Raw genomic sequence first — 23720 nt, forward strand, 5'->3', positions numbered from 1 at the left:
TCTCACACATAAAAGAAGTGCAGAGATATCCAATCCATGGCCAGTGTTGTTGCTCCTCACCCCTCTCTCTTCCTGTCCTTAACACTGACTTCCATCTTCAAAGTTACTTTATGGTGCAACATGCCAATTAGAGTTTAAGCTGTCATATTTTCATCCCAGAGAGGAAGTAGAAAGGCAGGAGGGCACCTTCAGCTATCTGATGCTTTTTAGACAGCTCTTCCAGGAGGCTTATCCAACAACTTCCTCTTCCAGCTCATCAGAGTGTAGTTCCACAGGTGTCCCTCAGAGGAGGCTGGGTAATGTGATCTTAGCAGCACGCAGTGCCACCCAGGGTACAATGGGGTTTTCTTCCTAAGGAAGAGGAGGAGAATAAACGTGGCAGATCACCTGTAGTGTCTACCTATAAAACAGAGTCTAGTTGAAGGAGAAAACAAGAAAGATTAAACAGAAACATCCATGAAGCTAGAACTCAAGCAGTGAGGAACTAAGGAGATGAGAGAGGTGTCCACAGGTGGTCTTGGCCTTACGAGTCTTTACTTTCTTCCTTAGCCTAGTAATGGGCAGAATGGGCAGAAGGTACAGGCAGCTCAGGACAACTCAGGCTGATATCCCAGGTATAGGGAACTGGCTTTTGATAGCTATTCCCCTGCAGGCACCAAGGGACATGGAGTTTTTTAAACCATTCATGAGAGCCACAGTTTTCTTTAAGAAAGATGATACACAATTTAACTCCTAGTGCATTACTTTACACAGATATTTGAAAGTGGCAAATCATCCACCCCTTTCAAAATATAATATAATTCAAATGGGCAAGATGATTAGAGGCAAGACAACTTTTCAGTTCAGTTCAGTCGCTCAGTCATGTCCGACTCTTTGCGACCCCATGAACTGCAGTATGCCAGGCCTCCCTGTCCATCACCAACTCCCAGAGTTCAATCTAACTCATGTCCATCGAGTTGGTGATGCCATCCAGCCATCTCATCCTCTGTCGTCCCCTTCTCCTCTTGCCCCCAATCCCTCCCAGCATCAGAGTCTTTTCCAATGAGTCAACTCTTCACATGAGGTGGCCAAAGTATTGGAGTTTCAGCCTCAGCATCATTTCTTCCAAAGAACACCCAGGACTGATCTCCTGCAGAATGGACTGGTTGGATCTCCTTGCAGTCCAAGGGACTCTCAAGAGTCTTCTCCAACACCACAGTTCAAAAGCATCAATTCTTTGGTGCTCAGCTTTCTTCACAGTCCAACTCTCACATCCATACATAACCACTGGAAAAACCATAGCCTTGACTAGACGGACCTTTGTTGGCAAAGTAATGTCTCTGCTTTTCAATATGCTATCTAGGTTGGTCATAACTTTCCTTCCAAGGAGTAAGCGTCTTTTAATTTCATGGCTGCAATCACCATCTGCAGTGATTTTGGAGCCCAAAAAAACAAAGTCTGCCACTGTTTCCACTGTTTCCCCATCTATTTGCCATGAAGTGATGGGACCAGATGCCATGATCTTTGTTTTCTGAATGTTGAGCTTTAAGCCAACTTTTTGACTCTCCTCTTTCACTTTCATCAAGAGGCTTTTGAGTTCCTCTTCACTTTCTTCCATAAGGGTGGTGTCATGTGAATATCTGAGGTTATTGATGTTTACCCCGACAACCTTGATTCCAGCTTGTGCTTCTTCCAGCCCAGTGTTTCTTATGATGTACTCTGCATATAAGTTAAATAAGCAGGGTGACAGTATACAGCCTTGGCATACTCCTTTTCTATTTGGAACCAGTCTGTTGTTCCATGTCCAGTTCTAACTGTTGCTTCCTGACCTGCATATAGGTTTCTCAAGAGGCAGGTCAGGTGGTCTGGTATTCCCATCTCTTTCAGAATTTTCAACAGTTTATTGTGATCCACACAGTCAAAGAAAGTGACTAAATTCTGTTGTAGCTTAGCCTTCTTGCCACCACTGCAAAATTTCTTAACTTAGGCTAGTATTTTAGATAGGGAATTTCCAAACCATTTCAGAGAGCAAAGGAGTATTGGTCTCTGCATGTACACTTCAAATATCAGTGAAAAACATTCTTACAGATTTCATTCATAAAAGTGGCTCTGAAAGGAAAATAGGTGAGGCCTGAACTGTTTATAGAGTACTCACAATTTCAGACACTTGACAGTAACAGATGTCCACAATAAGATTATATGTCACAGTGACCAAGACTTTCCTGATCTTGCTAACCTTATGGATTAAAGGAGGCTAGTCACAAAACTTAGAGTGTAACTCTAATCATCTCTTCAGTTCAAAGGACAAAAAAAACCCTACTTTTGACTATTTTGAAATGTTGATTTCTAATGTCTGTTTGCTAAGATAATCCTGGCATCTTTTAGTAAAATGGAAATGAGTATTGTAGGTCCTTCAAACAACCTACAACAATTGCATGTCTGTATCTAAGCATGTGAGGAGTATACTGATATTTAGCCTGTCTGAAGAATGCTTTTGGTGGGGATGCAGTTTTATCTGGATAAATGTGTGCATCTGGTGTTGGTATAATTTTTAGAGTGTGACTGTTTCAATCACTGATGAATTCCACATGCATACTCATTTGTCTTTCGCCTCAGATCTAACTGGCTCAAAAGCCCCGATGCAGATTCTGACCAGCTCTTCCGCATGGTGGCAGAGATCTTCATCCTGTGGTGTAAATCTCACGTAAGCACACACGGAGACCCTGGACTTGGACTCAGTGGTGAAAGGTACACACCTCGGAAGACTTTCTTGTAATGTTTGTTTTTCTGTTCCCCCCACTCAGAACTTCAAGAGGGAAGAGCAAAATTTTGTGATTCAGAACGAAATTAATAATTTGGCATTTTTAACTGGAGACAGCAAAAGCAAGATGTCAAAAGTAAGTCCATAGAAATCAATTCCGAAGGCTCTCCAGCCTTGAACCAAGCTACATGTCCTGGGTGTGTGAAAGGATAAGCTCCTACTGCGTTCAGGTCAAACCACACAAAACCAACAGTCTCCACTGTTGTTTCTTTGAGAATGAGCGAGAAGAAACTGCTCTCAAATAAGCATGGGCATCACATTTGATGAATAAGTAGCTGCTTTGTGTGTCAAAAAGTTTGTTTCGAGACTTGCCTAAGGCATTTGAGAGGTCTGCAAAACCAAAGCTGCACTTACCTGTTTTAAAGTAGACGTACTTCCTGTGTGGAAAAGCTACAAAAATACACGTGCCTAGAGCCACCTTTTAACTAGCTGTAAGGACATTACTTTGAAGATGTTGTTGGCACATATTCTTACAATGCACTAATTTTCCTCCTATCTGGAACATCTAGTAACTGCTTTATTTCAGCTGTGCTGACCTCTTAATGCCTTCTATTTATTTTCCATACAAGTTGCACTCAGAAACCCAAACATTTATCCATCCCATTATAGGAAATGTTTGAAAGAGGGCATTCCAAACATCTGTCTGAAAACAAAGTCACCTACAGGGCAGGGTACAGCAAAAATAGAGCAGGGGGAGCTGGCCCCCCTGCTCCTCCTGAGTCAGTTCTGTACAATGAGGCTTCGCCATTTTATGGGAGAGAATTCTCAGACACACTCCTTCAGGGGTGTACACAAAAGCAAGGCTTACTTAAATGTGCTGTTTCATTCCCAGCTGTTCTGGCTTACCTGAACTCTCTTCCCCTGAGAAGTGTCCCTTGACGAGGGTTGACTGTATTGTCAACTGGATGTGAGATGTCCATCTCTCATGGCTGGGACAGTGCTGCCTTTGAGAACCAGGAAGGTGGAGGTTGCATGGGGACCTCTCAGAAGTGAGAGTCAGTTCTGGAAAGATGACAGTCATGGGTTGATAGTGAAGCCCTTGGTACATCTTTCCAAATAACCATTTGCGATCTTTGTATGCACAGTTGCGGACCAGGGACTGGTATGACACCAAAAGTGAAAACTTCAGCACCCAAAACTTCACGAAGCATGTCTAGCTCTGGTCAGCTGCAGTCTGAACTTTCTGTCCCTTCCATCTTTAAGCTATATTGACATTAACACTTCTTCCAGCATCCAAAAATTTATTCTCAGAGTTTCAAATCTGATGTATGCTGGTTAGTAAGTTTAATAAATAAAATTGTGCACTTACAATGCAGAGAGATTAGGTATATATATATTCACAGTCAAGAGGAATCTTTGCTGCAAAGGGATCTTACTTAAGATGTATCCTTTTGTGCTTTAGATAATTTTTATTTGATTTTCCAGAGTTTATTTTGCATTCAACTTCTGGCAAACAGCTACTTGTGTGAGGTACAGGAGAAAGGATATTTTCAAACTCCTGATCTCTGGACATCTGTCCTTCAGTTCCTCTGAAGACTTTTCTTACAGTCATTGCAAGCTCTCCTTTGACCCTGCTCACCTGCAGAAAGTCACTGATGCTCAGATTCCTTGCTTCCTTCAACTTGGGGGTAGATCTTTTGGCCTTTGGTGGATCCAGGTAGCATCCACTGTTATTGTCAGCGGATGACAACAAAGCAAAGGAAATGACTCTGATACAGGGATTTCGATCCCAGATGAGCTGAAATGGCAAAGATACCTTAACCCTCTGGTGATGCGTAGATACTTAAGGTCCTTGGGTTTACGCTTGGAAAGAGATGAGGTGACAAAGAATGATGTTCTAAAACTAACCTACTAACAAACTAACCTGAAAGTGTTCATTCACATCATTGAATGAGGAAAAGAGTACATTAGCCTTGTCAGAAGATAGTCAGAATCAGAACTCAGGTGGAAAGAAGAAAGAAAAGCAGGGTCTTTGGGTGCATCCTCCCTGCTGGTAAGGTTAGTCCACAGGAGCAAAGGCTTTCGTTTGGTTTCCATTGACATTGTATGCCAGTTTTTTTTCTGAGTGATGTTGGAAAGGGTAAAAGTTACAGTGTAATGGATGGAAGGACACTCCCTAGATGTTAAATAACATTTTCTGTACTCCTCAGGGTAATAAATATTCGTATTGTTCCAGTTGCCTCAGTTGAGACACAAAGTGTAGTAGTAGTTGAGACACAAAGTGTAGTAGTAAACGGAACTAGATACCAAAGGAAACAAAAGTCCCACGCTTGGCTTTATGATGAGTATAAGGATGGCCTTGCAACATTCACTTAACTTCTCTGGATCCCAGTTTACTAGTTTGTAGAATGGGCTTGAGCTTACTGCCTGACTTCTCCCAACTCTACTAGTATGCCCTGTTAAAAAGTAAATTTTAAATGCATCTCTTGAATAATATGACATAAATGCAGCACAATATTTCAGATAGGGAGATACCATGCCTCCAAAAAACAGTAACCCATAGCTATTTCTGGTACTTTTTGGATGTAAAAGTACTGATTGAGAGGGAGTGTTCTCTTTAGCATCAGCTGAATCCCCACTGCCACCCTGCTTTAAATGTTCTCTCTTCTACCTGATCTGAATAGTCACCTGTGCTTGCTTTTATCTCCTCTCTTAATTGAATTCTGGTGTTGTATAAATGATCTTGGCCTCAGTGCATATGAGAGAGGTGTGTGCCAGAAAGCTGCATGCCCACACACACCACACATGCATGCTATTGCAGACAAAAAGGAAGTGGAAAAAATATACAGTGGGCCACACTGTTCACGCTTAATGGAAGGTCAGTTCAAAGATATGTCCTTTTTCCAGCAGCGAAAGCACATTTTGAGGAGAGTTCATTGTATATTTTGTTAAACACCGGTTTGCAGATATGTCAAGCTGCACATAACTGAGCTGAGCATGTGTTTTTTTGTTTTGTTTTTAAACTTGTTTTGTTTTCTGGAAAAATGGCAACAGCTTCCTCGGAGGGGAGTGGTAAGTTAGAACACGTTTAGCCCAAGAAATGTCAGTTCCTTGACCAAGATTGTAAACAAAAGAGTTGTGATGCAGGAGATGTTAGGGTGCCTCATTGTTTAAAGCCACTCCACCCTGTGAGTGTGATTTCAGTGTATTGAGAAAGGACAGGGACATGCTGAAAAGACACCTTTATGCTCCTCAAAGGTATGCAGAATGACATGTGTGAGCGTGCTTCTTCCTCCTCAGTGACTCCTCAGTTGGCCACTCACCTGTCTCTCTCATTCCCCCCTCTACCTTTTCTCATTTGTATTCCCTTTGTTCTTGCACTTGTACAGTTCAAGTGCTGTTTGTCCCTCTGCCCGCCTTCTCTCTCCCACTTCCTGTTCTCCCTTTCTTTTTCTCCAGCCTTTCCCCCTGCTACCCACCCCTTACCCTCCACCCCCAACCCCCACCCTGCCTCCCTCCTCACTTCTTCTCTCTATCCTCCCTGCCCCCGCCATTCACTCTTCTATCCTTCTCTCTTCTCTTACTACCCTCCCTCCTTTGTTCTCTCTCTATCTCTCTCTCTCACACACACACACACACTTTCTCATTCTCAGACTGGCTTCTGGAAATTCATCTTTCTCTCTACTATCCATTGTAGACTTGACTGGTCTCTACCTCCCTTACCCTCTCCCTGGGAATGAGCGCTTCAGATCGCACACCTCTGCCCTAGTTCTACAGCCTCCCTCCACTCCTCCAACTCCTTTTCCTTAAGAGTCTCTGTTTTTCCCTTAATTTCACACATAAATTGGCTATTTGATCATAAACTATTAGTGGTTAAGTGTGCCAAAATGAAGTGATTTTTAATGTATAGGAATTTCTAGATTTGTTTGTAAAATGAAAAGTTTCAGCTAACATTTAAAAATAGATTAAAATATATTGAGAGAGCATGCACGAGAGAGAGAGCATTCAACCATTAGGGAAATGCACTGAGTTAACTAATCTTAGCAATATGTGAGGAAAAGAATAAAACTAGAACTTATAGCATGTAGGAGGAGCCTTTGACCTAAGGTATATTTGAAGGTCACAGCACAAGAAGGGAGGTGCCCCATCTTTTGGGTCATGAGATGATCCTGAACCACCTTGGATATTCCTAGAGTATGGTTTTTAGCAAACCTTTATTTAGGGGAAGCACATACATAGCCCCTTAGCTCAGTTCTCCTCACTCTTTTTGTAACCACAGATCTTCTGGTGGTGATAATGTAGTGGGTGGAAGAAAGAAAGAAAATCAGGGTCTTTGGTTATGTGACAGATTGTTTGCAGCCCACCCAGGTGACAGGATGGAGAGGGGAGGAGAGAAGGCGTGAAATCTAAAGTCACTTGGGTGGCCAGATCTGAAGACCATCTGGGTCTGCACGCTCTGGAATGTGTGCAGAGTGTCACACACTCTGGAATGCTGGTCTCTGAGATGATGTACTGCATGGTCTGGGTGTAAGTCCTTTCAATCCAATTAACCTCCATCCTAACTTCCCACCCCCTCTTCATGCCATGGTCAACTGGCTTCCAGAGTGGTTGGTTTTCTGTCGTGTTGGCTAAGGAATGGGGGTGGAAGAGCTGTGACTAACATGCTTATGCTTTGGACCCCTGCTTTCACTGACTGACTTCTCCTTGTTTCTTTTCTCTTATCTTTCCACACAGGCCATGCAAGTAAAGGTACAGGTCAAATGCATGACGTGTCTTTTCTGTCCTAGTATTAGAGGGGCCAGACTCTGGCCACCTTCTGCACTGTGATCACCATGGGGGTGGTCCAGAATGGATTTTCCCACTTGGAGGTCCCCCAGGCCTGCTCCAGGGAAGACAACTGCCTGTCAAAGAGTGAATGTAGGCCTACCCACCTTTGGAAGGGGGAAGCCGGGGAAGCCAGCCAAGCCTCGCCCTATCCGAGGTCTCCTTGCCATCTCTGCTCCCTTCCCAGCTGCCTACTCTGCAGCCAGCACACTAACAGAGATAGGGACGCTGACCAGGGCCCTGAGAGCCCAGGAGACTCCCTCCAATTACCTACCGTTAGTGGTCCCAGCCCTACCCCACTATACATGTCTGGCTCTTGTGCAGGACTCCAATGAGTCAGAGAGTTTTCCAAAGACTAAAGTCAAGGATTTGAAACCAGCAAGGATTTCAAATAGCCGTGTTTGCATAAAATGTGCACCCAGTGGAATAAACTCTGGGACAGTTTTCTAGTATCCTATACCGGTTATTGCTTGGAAGTATTTCTCTTTCTCTCCATTAACATATGTCTGCTGCCACTGTCCCAAGACCTTTGCACCAGGTCTGTAGCAGAGACACGGAGATGTGCAGGAACCAGGTCACATGCAGCTCTTAGTAAAGAAAAATGGAGCCATGGCCAGGCAGATGTCGGTCTGGATGTTGGCCCGGACTCATAACTGCTGTGTGTCCTTAGAAAAACATCACTTAACTTCCCCGAGCATCATGTTCCCCTTTATATAACTGACTTCTTGTTATCTTAGCATTGTTGGGAAGATTACAAATGCTTTATCTAAGTATCAGGCACATTGGAGCCACATCATATATGCAGCATTTATAGTTAGAACAACATGAGATTGGCCAAAGAAAATAGCAAACAAGAAATTAAACTGTATATCACATCCACAATTTTGCATATTTATTGTATATGCATGTTACTATTTACCTCTTATATAATGTCCATGTAATTATACCTCATTTTATATATATATATATATATATATATATATTAAAAACTGGGTTCTATCCTTTATGGATAATTTGAGGTATTTTCAAGGGTAATTTAGACTTACGAGTTTTGCCTTAGGCACAACCTGTAGAATTTTATACCTGATACTAGAACATCTAAGGAAACCAGCAAGCTCTCAGTAAAGGTGGGAATTTCTGTAGGAATCAGCTTTCCAGCTGTGTGTCTAGAATACAAGACACTTTGTATCCTGCCTCAACCCCACCCTCCTCCACTGCCCCCTCCCACTGCTGTCTGGGTCTGACCTGTTGTTCTGGAATACCAGACACAAGTAGAGTTGTCTGGCAGCATTTGGTCAGACTGGATTTTGCCTGCCAGGGATTTCACTGTGGTTTCTGCGGTGTAACCACTTGAAAGCTTAGCCACCACAAGCTGGGTAAAAGAAGTCACCTCCGTTTTGAGAACATCCATTCATAATACTCCTCCATCGCACTTTGAATGTAAACAGATCGGCGCTAAGGTGGTATGATTCTGACCCGACTTGGTCTTCTCTCAGAAAACCAATCCTCCATAAAGCAAATTCTACTCCAGCTGGGGGTCTCAAGTCTTACATGCCGTTTTCAGAGGAGGGGTTTAGCCTCTCAGCAGCTCCTGGAGCACGGAGTGTGTGTGTCATTGGAAGCCACTGTGCAATCACAAGGAGGCCACAAACACTCACGGCCACTCACGGGCACCTCATAAAGCAAAAGCTTTAATAAGCCCCAGTTCTCCCCCATCATGGACCCTGACTTCAATCTCTGCCTCTGGCCTCCCAGCCCTTCCTTCCTTCCAGCAGGAGCCCACTCAGCTGGGGCAGAGTCCAGCAAGCGAGGTACAACGTGGGCCGGGCAGAGCCTTGTTTTCTTGGGCCCACCCATATCCACCTTCTGTTGTGGGTGCAGAGGGTCCACAGTTTGTTGCCTGGGGCTGCCACAAACCAGCGCCACAACCCACTGCAGCTCTTCTTGCAAACCTCCCACTTCGCTGGATAAACGCACCGAGAAAGGGTCCAGAAAGTGTAACCAAAGGAGGGTGGACTCTCCCAGACTTGGGACGGTTCCTCTTCACCTGTCTGCACTGTTTCTCCTAACTTTGCCCCAGCCAGATCCCAAAGCAGCCCTACCAACCTGGGCAGTCCCGTTTTCCTGTGGACCTTAGGATGCCTGTGCCCCAAAATGCTTGCTCCAGCCCTGGCCAGGAGCTAGTATTCTAGGGCAGATGCTCTCTCACCTGTTTACTGCTGCCCACCATCAGGATTCTTAGTTCTTTTCTGCAGTCATTTTGTCAGTTAGCAAATCACTCTTTTTGTAAGAACACCACTTGTTCATTACATCCAGATTCAAGCGAGCAGAGACCGTGGGTGTTGGTGCTATGTGTCTGGTCATGTGGTTCAGTGAGCATGTGCACAAGGAGAAGGCTTAGCATCAGGGCTGGCCTTGAATGGCCCCTTGGTTGGCTTTGTGTATCACAATCCTTTACTGGCATCTGAAATGTAGAAAGGCCCAACCTATACGAGGAAGGACCTATACAGGAGGCAGGCTGCCTCTGAGGTGAGGCAATGCCTTTCGGAGTCATTGAGCCCCTCTGTTTGTTTGAACTTCATCTCCTAGTCTGGAGGACAGGACCAGGAGCGGAAGAAGACAAAGCGAAGGGGAGACTTTTATTCCATCCAGACCTCCCTCATTGTGGCTGCGCTCAAGAAAATGCTGCCCATTGGTCTGAATATGTGCACCCCAGGCGATCAGGAGCTGATCTCCCTCGCAAAATCACGGTACAGCTATGTAAGTCACCCATCTGCTTTGGTGGAGCATTTAATACAGGTGGTGGTGATCTGTGCTCAGCCCTCCGTCCCTGGGGATCAATGAACAGACGCCAAGGTGCACAGAAGCAACACGCCATCATCTTTACAGCTGACTTGGGAGTCAGCACATGCTCTTTCGGATAAGTCCCTGTCTGTCCTCTCCTTTTGTCTTGTAGTAAAGATCCCAGCAAAACTCTTAGTACATCCCTGCACCCCACTTTATATTTCCATAGTAACCTATAGGAATAAAATTTCACATCTCTTTCCACAGAAGGACACAGATGAAGAGGTGAAGGAACATCTGCGGAATAACTTGCACTTGCAGGAAAAGGTGATGTAGCAGGAACACAATGAGAACTCACACAGGCTTCTTTCTGGCTGCAGGGTGCCCCACACCCACTTAGTTTACTCATATTTTTCTTAATGTGTTCTAAAAACAGTCTCAGAGTACTTGTGCTTAATTGGTAGAACTCTCTGCCTTTAATTTTTCATTTTTTGGTCCTTGATTTTTGTTTTTTTCTTTGCCAGTTGCAAGGAGGTCCAGTAAATCATGTCTCCCCACCTCCCACTGTGTGACATCAAACCATGGCAGGGGAGTTAGATGAGGTCTCAGAATTTCCTGACTGTGAGGTGTGTTAGAGTGTAATAGAAACCTGGGGGAAGTTTTAGCACTTTCAGCTTTAGAGATTTGTGAACAAAGTAACTTTATGTCTGAGTTTGTAGAACCCCCACCCCAAAATCAAAATGAAGACCAATTTTTATTTTAAGGCTATTTAAAATTTTTCCAGGTCTGCAAATCTGAACAGCTTTCCCCCAAAATATGTTATGCCCTAAAATAGAAGACTAAAATGATACAAATAGCTTCTCCTTTATACCCCAACTATATAGGAATGGTGGGTAAAGTATACTATAAAAAAGGCAGTAAAAAGAAATTCTAAGTGCCAGAAAAAAGAAGGCATTCTAAATCTTAGTAATGAAGAGAAGATGATGAAGTGAGGAAAACTCATAGAGCTTTCCTGACCAGATACATATCATAGGGGATGAGGGTTTTAGTAATCTGGAAGAGGAGTGTGGACCAAATTTCCCATGCTTAGCATAAATTTAGAGCAAATCTGGATGACACCAAACTATGGAAAATTCGTAAAGAGATGGGAATACCAGACCACCTTACCTGTCTCCTGAGAAACCTGTATGCACGTCAAGAAGCAACACTTACAACCTTACATAGAACAACTGATTGGTTCAGAGTTGGGAAAGAGTACGTAAAGGCTCTGTGTTTTCACCCTGCTTGTTTAACTTATATGCAGACTACATCATGTGCAGTGCCAGGCTGGAGAAGTGACAAGCTGGAATCAAGACTTCCAGGAGAAATACCAACAATCTCAGGTATGCAAATGATACCTCTCTAGTGGCAGAAAGTGAAGAGGAATAAAAGAGCCTCTTGATGAAGGTGAAAGAAGAGAGTGGAAAAGGTGGTTTAAAACTCACCATTCAAAAAACTGAGGTCATGACATCCAGTCCCATCACTTCATGGCAAATAGAAGGGGAAGAAGTGAAAGTGGTGACAGATTTTAATTTCTTGGGCTCCAAAATTACTGCGGATGGTGACTGCAGCGACAAAATTAAAAGGAAGAAAGGCACGCTATGACAAATCTAGACAGCATATTAAAAAACAAAGACATCACTTTGCCAATGAAGATCTGTATAGTCAAAGCTACAATTTTTCCACTAGTCATTTTTAGATGTGAGAGTTGGACCATAAGGAAGCCTGAGCACCAAAGAATTGATGCTTTCAAATTGTGGTGCTGAAGAAGACTCTTGAGAGTCCCTTGGACTACAAGGAGATCAAACCAGTCAATCCTAAAGGAGATCAACCGTGAATATTTAATGGAAGGATTGATGCTGAAGCTGAAGCTCCAATACCTTGGCCAAATGATGCCAAGAGCTGATTCATTGGAAAAGACCCTGATAGTCAGAAAGATTGAGGCCAAGAGAAGGGAGCGACAGAGGCTAAGATGTTTGGAAAACATCCTAGACTCAATGGAGATGAGTTCAAGCAAACTCCCAGAGATAGTGAAGGACAAGGAAGCCTGGAGTGCTGCAGCCCATGGGGTCCCATAGAGTCTGACATGACTTAGCGACTGAACAACAACAGAGCAAGGAACTTATGTAAAATGAGCCTTGATGCAGTGACACCCATGAATTGCCGTAAAAACAGCCATGAAACCATGTAGAGAGACTCTACCTGCTAGAATATGGGCCAGTCAACAAAACTCCTGAGTACAAGTTCATATTTTTAAAAAACACACAGTGTGGAAAGAAATCCATGACCATTAGACAGAAAATCAACAAAAGGAAGAATTCAAGCCTAAGGAACTACAGAAAGGAATTTTTTAAGTATTATAGAAATAGTTAAAGAGATAAAGGCAGCCATATAAGCTATAAATCAAGCTTTGGACATTATTTTGCAAAGAAAGGAGAGGGGATGTAGAATTGAAAAAGACCTCACAGTGATTTACAAAGTTAAAAATAATCATTGAAATTAAAAATCCCATCTGTATACGGTATGGAGATTCCTTAAAAAACTAGGAATAAAAATTCCGTATATAGGTTAAAAAATGTAGTAGATACAGCTGAAAAGAGAACTTATGAATTGGGCGGTTGATTTAAGGAAATCATAATGCAGCACAGAAAGAAAGGGATGGAAAATATGATAGAAGGGTTGAGACATATAGGCTATAATGAGAAGTTCCTATGAAGCATCTACCCAGTTCCAGAAAAATATGATAGAGAAAATGAGAGAGGAATTCGTAGAAAAGACTCTTGAATGCTATGGAACCCTTCTAGGAGACAAAGGCCTTTTCTATAGAAGAGGTATAAGAGATTGCTCATCTCATGTATGTGCTTCAATCTGCAGTCTGATGATCCAGCTGTAAAGTGGCAACTGAACCTATACAAAGATGTTTTAAAGAGTGAAGAACCTTCCAACCCAGAAAAGACAGTGGAGCGTGTGCAGAGAATTTCAGCAGCTGTCTTCCACCTAGAGCAGGTAAGTAGCATCTACCCTAAGGCTTGAGGAAGCAAGACCGCCTTGCAGAATACAAAATTTATCTTGACACTCAGCTTTTAGTTTCGGACACCCTGTAAGCACCCTTGTAAGAAACCAAGAAGTAAGGATCATCCTGGGTCATCCCAAAGTGTCATCTTGGTGCCTCGTGGTAGCAAGACTCCTTAATGCTTAACCCTTCCAGTGTTTTACAAATTTTTGCCATTAGTTCAAATAACCTATCTAAGTTCCTTGCTCATTTGTAAAGCTACTATTAAGCAGTAAGCAACCAAAAGCCTTTGGGAGAAGAAAGAAAACCTAAGACTTTTATAAAGTGAATCATTTAGTGCTGAGTACCTTTGACCACAGCTGAGAAATCCTATTTCTTCCAGGGTTGAGAAGTGTGGGCTGTAGGTGACTATTGGTATTTTCTGCCCCCCAGATCAGCTTAGTGTATACCTAGCCATGTGATTTCTTCTTAGGTGGAACAGCCTTTGAGGTCCAAGAAGGCGGTCTGGCACAAACTGCTATCAAAGCAGCGGAAACGGGCAGTGGTGGCCTGTTTCAGGATGGCCCCTCTCTACAACTTGCCCAGGCAAGTATTCTGTCTTTTTCTCCTGGCATGTGAGTCAGAGATGAGAATTAAGGTATCTTCCTATAGCTATGCTCTCTTCTGGCTCTGACACTCATGATCCCAGGGGTAGAGATTGGAGTCCTTCACCTGCGGAGCCATCGCAATCTGCAGTATAGTATACTGGCCTACGAAGGTAAGTATAAGAACTGAAAACAGATGAGATTTCCTAGTGCCCCCAAGCCTGCCTCACTTCACCTTTTTGCACTGTAAAGTCAGCCGTGTAAGCATATGGAAGCTCTCTAGTTTTACCTAGGTAAGATTCTTTGTGCAGCTGTAAAGGCATACTAGAAAAAGGAAACTTTTCTAAAAGTCTTTACCCCAAATTCCATCCATAGATCAAGCAATATTTCCATGTTCAAGCACTTGATTGATACCAAAATTATGTTTCCTCAGCAAGTACAGAAATGTAACCCGAGAATCCTTCAGCCTAATGTACTTGGCTTTCAAGATGAAACTAGGGAACTGTTTAGAGATGCCCCAAGAGGCCAGTCATGAACATAAGGCATTACCTGGATGTTTAGTCTGTACTCTGAAGTCAAAAATATGTGAAGGCTTTTCTGGAATGTGTGTGAACATGTGCTGTGCCAGTAAAGGGCAGAGTATCGGTATAGACTGGGCCATTGTTGACCACTGAGGCCAACTCAGTGTCGCTGGTGGTGTGGCGGCATTCCCATCCTCAGACTAATTGCAAAGTCAGTAAGTCTGGGCCTGTGATCAATAAACAAAGCTGGTAGTTGAAGAGCCACTGCTTGATCAACTTCCAGTCAATCGGAATATCCTTACCTGGTCAGGAAGAAGAAACTGATGTGGCCAAGTAAATTCTGCATCGCATGTAAATACATGTGTTTCTTTGGAATCTCAGATGAAAGACTATTCTATGTTTGACATTTTGCTTTCATCAAATTGTGTATGTTGGCTGTCATTTGCCCAGAGTGTCCCATATCCCTGTCCTGAGCCAGCTGGCCAACTGAGCTCTCTGAATTAGGGTCTTTGAAGATGGTGCAGAATCATGGCTTCTGAGACACACACCTGCTCCTATAGGTCTCTTGAGAAAATAGACTAGTGTCTCTGGAAAGGTTGAGGCATCACAAATCAAATAGAATTCATTAATTTAAGAAAACTGAAAAATTAAGTCAGGCAGTCATGGGCATGAAGGTTGCTGAAGTCTTGGCAGACAAATGAAATTTATAGCCCAGTAAAAGAAGCAAAACTGCCTAGGATTTTTGTCTGTTTTCTAAAAGTTGTAAAACATCAGAAGGCATTCGCTTCCCCTTCTGGTAGAGAGCCACACCTGATGTGCTTTAACATGACCTCCAGAGGGCTCAGCTTTAAGCTCGTATCTCCCAGGCCAGCTCGACAGCGATTACATCTCTCAAAAACAAGCATTTTTTTCTAAACCCACTGAAAATGATAGTACCATCTTTTAGTATTTTGGTTGCTCCCTCAAGAACTCTGCCACTGAATGGATAATAGTAAGTCCAAGAATCCACTGTCTCCTTAATGAAACATGGCCACCCCCACTCCTAACCCAGCTGTTTTTAAAAAAAAAAAAAACACTTTATTTTGCATTGGAGTATTGCTGATTAACAGTATTGTAGTTTCAGGTGGACAGCAAAGGGATTCAGCCATTCATATACATATGTCCATTCTCCTCCAAACTCCCCTCCCGTCCAGGATGCCACAAAACAATGAGCAGAGTTCCCTGTACTTTGCAGTGGTTCTTGTTAGTTATCCATTTTTAATGTCGCCGTGTCTAACACAGCTGTTTTAGAGAGGCTGCCCTGGAGTTCTGCCTAGAAGTTATACATAGGAGGATTGTATCCCTAGGAGGATTATACATAGATTTCATAATAACAACAATAAAAATGAACAAGAGGCTAGTGGTCAGTACCATGCCTTTTCTCCTTCTTATGAGAATCTAAACTGCATGGAGTCTTCCAAACTAAAGGGCTAAAGGGATTTATTTTTATCATGTGGAAACTTTCTCTGCTGTGAGTTTTTAAAAGAAAACCTGTATGCTTTTCCCCAGACACAAAATTAACAATTTCTTCCTGAGCACCTTTCAACGGGTTTGGCTGGAAAAGGTTAATGAAAAAACTCAGTATGACAGGCTTATACTCATTTTAATGGTAATGTAACCTGTGGAGAGACCCACTCATTCTCTGCACACTTCTCCTGTCTTGACCATGATTTAACATGACCATGAAAACACAAATTTGTACAATTTTTTTTAAAAAACACCTCTGATTGGTCAGATTTTGAAGAAAGATGGTAAGGGCTATATTCTACTAGAAATAATGACCAAGGCTTGATAAGTCTGGTCTTGAGCTTCCTTTTCTCTTTGGTCCTCCTCACATTTTGGTAACCACTCACTTGCTCTTCAGTGGTTAATATTCCCAGAAGTCCGTCATGTCCTGTAGAGAGGGAGTGGCTTGTGCCAGTTTATTCAGTGTTCCCAGATACCAGGGCCAGCACTGGAACCTGTGAAGCATGCAGAAGTTTTGCTGATGAGTACAACACACCCAAGCTTCATTTCCTGAGTACAGACTGGAGCCCTTGCAGCTGTGGTACCTCACAGGCCCTGTAAAGAAGGACACTCTGCTGCTTTGAGTATATCTGAGACTACACAGCTCACCATCAGCATAATTTAGATTGGATTACCTGGACAGTTGATCAGTCAAAAGGAATCACCAAATTGCCATATTCACAGATAACTCAAGGCTGTTCTTCGAACTAGTGAATTCTCATTAGAGGGGAGACGTGATAAAGACCCAGTGAGACCAGAGCAGGGTAAATGTGACCTCCAGGTCTTGAACTAACCATTGTTAGTTCATTCAGAAGGCTGTCTAAATATTCAGGATCTGCCATGTTAGCAGGTTCTGGTTTCTTTGAAATAAATGCTTATAGTGTGCTCCTGGCTACCCTGACCAATCAGAAGATAAGAATTGTACAAAACTGCTTACTAACCGTTAACCGCCCAGACTAAAACAAGGTGTCCCGTGGACCCCTCTTGACCTCATTCTCACCCCTTCCGCTCAGGCACCGCTCTATTAACCTCTTCCTCCATGGCTATCAGAGATTTTGGATAGAAACAGAGGAGTATTCCTTTGAAGAGAAACTAGTACAGGATTTGGCTGTAAGTACTGACTCAACTGGGAGCAGATATGGGTACGAATGAGTTTGATTTTTGTATTCATGTGTGTGCATTATAACTTTGAAAGATTCACAAAGAATCGGGTGTATAGATTCTCAGAGGAAGCCCCGCTAATAATAGTCCTAAGAGCCAGAGGATGAATTTCACTTGGAGGTGCTGGTCCTGTGATCATCCTCCTCCTCATTATTAACAACTAATATTTCTTGGGATGCACAGCCGTGCCTTGGAAAGCTCATGCCAAGTTAAGTTTTGAGCACTCTTGGTTGCAGGAGGCCAGCCCACCCTAGCCAAGGCCCTGCATTTCTGGTGGGTAGCTCCCCTTTGGGGAACGCACCTCTAAACGCCCTTCCTGCATCTCACATTTCTGTGTTTGGCCTTTCTGAAGATTTGCCACGTCCCGTCTCTCACAGGCTTCATGTGCTTAAACTACTTGAAACAACACGCAAGGGGTAAAGCTTACTGCAGCAGTATCACTGAGCTTCATCCTGGTTCAGAAAGAAAATACACCCTCCTCACCTTGGCCAAGCCCTAGTTCTATTCCTCTTTCTCCTTATTTCTCCCATTCACCTTTTTCTCTAATCTCTACTCTCTCCATTAGTCTTACCCTGTGTATCTCACGTTTATACTTGCCATGTGACTTTTTCTGTATTTCCTTATCTCCCTGGTGGCTCAGAAGGTAAAGCATTTGTCTGCAATGCAGGAGACCAGGGTTCGATCCCTGGGTTAGGAAGATCCCCTGGAGAAGGAAATGACAACCCACTCCAGTACTCTTGCCTGGAAAATTCCATGGATGGAGGAGCCTGGTGGGCTACAGTCCATGCGGTCAGAGTCGGACACGACTAAGCGACTTCACTTTCACTTTTCTTTACATCTCCCTCAGTTTCTTTTCCTCTTCTTGTCTTTTGTCCTTTAATCCTTTCTTGCTCATTCTCTTTCCATTTCTCTTTATGCACATCTATCTTTTCATACATTCCTGTCAGCGAGAAAGACATTTGCTTGATTTCCTGTTTCTTGATTAGTGTGAAGTTGACAATGAGCATCATTTCAACCTTCCCCTTCTTCTGAACCATTCACACAACCTATGTAGTTCTCACCAATTTACTGAGTATGGTCCACCCTGCTGGTTCTACCACTGCTGGGAAGTCAACTTATTCGTCTGGCATCAGCTGCTATTTCTGTAAAAGGAGACAGAGAAAAGACTTTCTCAGAGGAGAAACTGCAAGGCTCACAGCTCCAGGATAGCATCTCTCAGGGACAGCAAGATTTTCAGGATAAAGGTTGAGTTCAGGAAAGAGAAGCATTTCACTGGGTTCAGTCTAGGATAGTAGTAGACGCCCAGATGGCCCCAGTGCTTTGTAACTCTTGCCCTACCCCCATTCCCAGCCCAGCTCTCCAAGAGAAATGTCAGGTGTTGGTGGAGAGATACAGCCTCTTCGGTACTCTCCAGGGCTTCCCTCCTGAATGCGGGTGCCCAGAGCTTGCATGAGAGTTCTGCTGACTGGAGTCTGGAGCGCCTCCCCTGCAGTCAAGCTTTTGCTTTTCCTTCCATTTTGTTTTAACCCAAAATTGCAATGTTTATTTAATTGGCTGAAAAATATATTTATATATTTATATATATATATATATACACACATTTCATTCCCAGACCTTGCATCCTTAGGGCTTCTGTCCTGAAATAAACGTGTGACGTTGTGGTTCTCTTTGTGCTTTGAGTTGATGCGCTCTGTTCCTGGTGCTTCGCCTTTGTTCGCATGCAGTGGTATGCCACGTGCTGAAATTCATGCCTGAAACCTATCTGCCTTGGTTTGTGTAGAAATCTCCCAAGGTGGAAGAGGAGGAGGAGGAAGAGGTGGAAAAGCAGCCAGACCCGCTTCATCAGATCATCCTCCACTTTAGCCGCAACGCTCTCACGGAGAGGAGGTCAGCACCCTGGAGCATCCTGCTCACATCCCAGGCATGGCTGGGTCCTCCCCACGCTGTCCTCCCCAAGTGGCAGTGTGCACAGAGCGGGTGCCAGATTTGAACAGCCCTCCTTGCTGTCTTGTTCTTGGCCATCAAGAAACCTCTAGGGGAAAATACAGAAACCATAGCCCTAGCTTGACACTGAGTCTGAAGATGAAGCAGCCTGAAACTGGAACTTCATCCCTGAATTCCGTGTCAAGCCAATAATGATTCAGATTTTCAGAGTGGTTTCTAAGAACTGGGGTGAGGGAGGAGGGCTTCTAATTAATTCACTGGTATATTAGGATTTATATGCCTCCCAGTCTTTTCTACTGTGTCCAAAGTCGGTCTGCTAAATATTTCCTCCATTCTTTCCAGCAAACTGGAAGACGACCCTTTGTACACCTCCTATGCCAGCATGATGGCCAAGGTACACTTGGTTTACTTCCTGTCATTGCAGTCTTCCTGCTTCCCTTTGACCTCTTCAGGCACATGGAAACTGTCACATTGAGCAACTAGCCTGGGACTTGAGTCATGGTGTGGGCTCCAGGCTTTGCACAATTCACGTGCTCTGCAGGCAACATTAGTAAACTACTCTACCATCATCCTATGAAAACAATGCTTTGCAGAAACAGTGGGGTCTGGTGCCTGTGTTCACATGACGTTTTGCAGCCAGCTTCACAGGGTTCAGACATCTAGATCATCCTCGAATTTTCACTTGATGCTCAGAACACGTCCAACAGTTCAACCACGTCCCTAGGTGATGGAAATCCAGTACATTTGAAAACGGGCTTAGAAACTAGAGGAAGTAACTAGTGTTCTAGAAGAGATGAAGTGACCAGAAATGATGTTTCTAGGTCACATGGAGTCAGTGGCCTCTGGAATGCCGAGTGATTGAGCGAAACTATTGCTCCTCTGGTGGGAGCACTTCCTGTCGGGCAGAGATGGGGTTGTGTGGGGAGATACGGGAGCACCCATTTTTCTGGCAGGTGCTCCGTGGGGTCACTTTGGGATTCACATCCTGGCTTTCCCTAATCTTATGGCCAAGCCTCTGACTCATGTTGAGAATGGGCAGGTTCTTTGCACTCCTATCCCTTGATTTACACCAGAATTTTACAGAACTCTCTTAAGTAGGAGAGTTCGGGTCTGTGGTTAAACCAGGGATGTCCCCTTTGACTCGGTGTTCCCATTTCTCTTTTCTGAACTCCTTGGTAACCACAAAGGTGGTATTTAGAGTAGAATGTTGCCTGCTGGGATCCGAATGTTCTCAGTTTCACAGAGTGCTGAGGTCCAGAGGCGCCTGTGAGTTACAGCCCGTCCCCTGCCCTCACACAGTAGAGCAGAGTCCTGTTTACTAGGCCCACCTTTAACCTGACTGTTTGCCTCCTCCTCTCCCGGCTGCGTGGAATCCAGAGTTGTCAGAGTGGGGAAGACGAAGACGAGGACGAAGACAAGGAGAAAACATTTGAAGTGAGTTCTCACTAAGCTTGAAGCCAGCCAGGAGGGCCTTCAGGGGTGGATGCTGGCATCAGCCACGCAACTGGCCCACCGTGTGTGTCAGGCGGCAAGGACGCCAGTCAGCCTGGATGAGCGCACTGGTGTGGTCGCGTCTGTTGGCCTCATGAAAGGTAGCAGGCAGCCAGTCAGCAGACGGTCCTTCAAGTTTGTTCTTGTAGGAAATCTCCTACATCAACCCAAGTATGGTAGCAACAGGAGCCATGGAAGGGCACATGCAAACATTCAAAAGTGAAAATTCACAGCAGTGGAGACACTGGATGGTTTTTGCACTATTATTCTGTAAATGTACTTAATGACGATCTTGATTTGGGGCAGTGTGGGACCCTGAGTCTCTCAAAATAAAACTCCATTAGTTTACTTGTACTGTTTTATAGACGAAATATTCAAGAGCAGAAGTAAATGAATACAGGGGTTTCTCCGGTGGTCCAGTGGCTAAGACTCTGCACTCCCAATGCAGGAGGTCTGGGTTCAATCCCTGGTCAGAGAGCTAGATCCTATATGATGCAACTAAGACCCAGGGCAGCCAAATAAATACATATATTTTTTAAAGTAAATGGATACAGTTCTGGAAAATTTTGGCTTCTAGCATCTCATTTGTTAAGTGTGGTCTGAGCTTTCTGGATAAGTAGGCATATGCTGTGCTCAGATGAATTCCAGCTGAGCCCTCAGCAAGTTTTCCTTTATAACATTGAAAACAAACCATTGTAGTCTGAGGTCACTTCCAAGATCTGTTTTGTTTGAAATTACGTGTGTTGCCTTCCTAGCAGAGTAAAGAGTCTCTCTCTCAACTCATCTGACTACAGTGAATTCTCTGGGGGTAAACACATCCCCTCCGCCCTGCTATTTTTTCCAGGAGAAAGAAATGGAAAAGCAGAAAACCCTCTATCAGCAAGCCCGGCTGCATGAGCGTGGAGCCGCCGAGATGGTCCTTCAGATGATCAGCGCCAGCAAAGGTGAATACAGAGACTTGTGCGTGGGTCCCTTAACTAACACTGACATGTCACCCTGTGACATGAAGTCATTATTAAGGAATCTGGATAAAGCCCAGTAGATGTGATTTACCCTGTTTCCTCGGTGATTCCACCAAATCTTTACTTCGACAGGTGAGATGAGCCCCATGGTGGTGGAGACTCTGAAGTTGGGGATCGCCATTCTGAATGGGGGCAATGCCGGTGTGCAGCAGGTAATGGGGGCTCACAGGAGGTGGTGCAGACTTCCTGGGGTATTTCCAGTTAACAGCTGTCACACTTTGGGGAAGAGAGGTTGACTCTGCTGCATGGATGGCCACCAAGAATCACCTTTGCTGGAGTTCTGTCCTCAGTGGCCAATTACATTGAGTAGCTGAAATCAGATAAGACCAGGACTGGGAGTCTGCAGACAAACATGTGCTTACTAAAGAGGGGTCATCTAGGGTTCAGAAAGAAAAACATTACATTTGTTTTATCATTAGGTGATTTTCTGCAAGTTATACTCTAGAGGAAATTTTCTCAGCCTTTGGTTTTTATTTCAACACTTTCATTTATTAGTTGCCTTACTGTGAGCAAGAAGCTTGATCAGTTAAGTGACATTCATAACCCCACACACTTGTTTATTCAGTCATTCATATTCAGTCATTCATATTAACAGCTGCTTAGTGATCACTGACTATGTACTAGGGCCAGGCTCTCTTCAATGGGTAGAGGATGTAGCAGTGGATCATGAAAATAAAACTCCCTGCCATCATGCATTAAAAGAGAGAACACACAGAGATATATAGCGGAGTACCTGGCACATGGAATTCATTCAACCATCTGACCTGGAACTGGCTACAGATGATAGACATGCAGTAGTGTCTCCTGAGCACTCCAGGCTCTAGCTAAAAATAAAAGCATCTGTGTGCACAGGAAAATGAAATTTCAAAGACTGTTGGCATTCCCAGGGCCTTTGAGAATCTCCAAATCCATAACTACCACTATTGCATATAATTTTTCCCAGGCTTTAATTCATCACAAACCAAATTTCTCATTAAGAACTACCATTTCAGAGGCACCCCTCACTTTCTGTTCTCTTCCATCACCACTCCATCAGTTGACTTTCTTACAGAGCCCTTTAAAAAAGCTAAGAAGATTCTTACTATGCCAGACCAAGTTCCTAGCTTGCCAGTAACAGAGAACAGAGGAAACAGTCTCTTTGTGAGAGATACTGTGCTCTCAACTAGCCTCCTTACTAGCTAAGCTCCTTCCTCCAATGCATTAAACATTGCATGAGCTGTTCAGATTTTACCTCAGTAACCATAAACATTACTACAGCCTAGTCCTAGAACCTGTTCCAAAGAGAAGAGGCTTCAAACAGTAAATCTTTGAAGTCAAAGATCTACCGTACCAACGGTGTAGATCTATCAACACCAGTGAACCTTTGTAAAATAAAACATCTGCCCTGAGAGATTCTGGTTCTTTAAGTAGAGAGTGGGGCTCAGGCACATGAAAGGCTTAAGTCCACAGGTGGAATATTTTCATGCTTACCCAGGGTTACAAAACCACCTCCTGAATCTCACTTGGTGTGCCTGAATGATTGGGAACTGCCATCTGTCCATCGCAATGAGGAGGGTCGATATTTGTGCCAGAGTTTTCATTGTTTTTCCTTTTCAAATGTGTCTCCCTTACAGAAAATGCTAGATTACCTAAAGGAGAAAAAGGATGCTGGGTTCTTTCAAAGTCTTTCTGGTCTTATGCAGTCTTGCAGGTAAATATGGGAAAACCACCCATAGCAGTTTTTAAAAATTATTTACTGTTCAGGGAAAGGGGCATGGGATGGGAGAGTGCCACATAAATAAACTGGCTTATCGTGGAATTATTGAGAAAAGAATACCTACTTCAGAAGAGGATGAGTATTATTCCTCTAGCCTTCAGGATTACCTTCAAATAGCATTCAGAAGGGAAAATGTAACACACAGAGGGGAACATGTAACAGACACACACACACACACACACACACACAGAGCTTACCTCTCTACATCTGTTTAGTGTTTGAATTGCCCTTACCTCCTTTTTTGTTATATTGCTTTCTTTGGAGCTGAGTGTGAGTTTCTCTTATTAAACATGTGT

General features: G+C 43.7%; 1 protein-coding gene across 5 annotated transcripts in view; it reads left to right on the plus strand.

Annotated features, from left to right (window-relative positions):
* The window catches only part of RYR3 (ryanodine receptor 3), a 565051-nt gene that overhangs the window by 504041 nt on the left and 37290 nt on the right, over positions 1-23720 (plus strand). For 3 of the 5 annotated variants that reach the window (XM_086322065.1, XM_086322066.1, XM_086322067.1), the window contains exons 68-76: positions 2596-2683; positions 2784-2876; positions 10154-10324; positions 10616-10675; positions 13262-13393; positions 13873-13985; positions 18992-19098; positions 19498-19549; positions 20533-20589. In XM_086322065.1, coding sequence (XP_086178191.1) covers positions 2596-2683; positions 2784-2876; positions 10154-10324; positions 10616-10675; positions 13262-13393; positions 13873-13985; positions 18992-19098; positions 19498-19541 — 808 coding nt within the window. In that variant the 3' untranslated portion in view covers positions 19542-19549; positions 20533-20589. Of the gene's footprint in view, positions 1-2595; positions 2684-2783; positions 2877-10153; positions 10325-10615; positions 10676-13261; positions 13394-13872; positions 13986-17063; positions 17161-18991; positions 19099-19497; positions 19550-20532; positions 20590-21490; positions 21591-21740; positions 21821-23281; positions 23359-23720 lie in introns of those variants that run through there. The other 2 variants (XM_086322070.1, XR_015135045.1) reach the window with 2 other exon arrangements.

This window comes from Bos grunniens, chromosome 10 (genome assembly GCF_055505025.1).
Source record: "Bos grunniens cultivar Pamir isolate PY7600 chromosome 10, Bosgru_T2T1.0, whole genome shotgun sequence".
NCBI classification, from domain to species: Eukaryota; Metazoa; Chordata; class Mammalia; order Artiodactyla; family Bovidae; genus Bos; species Bos grunniens.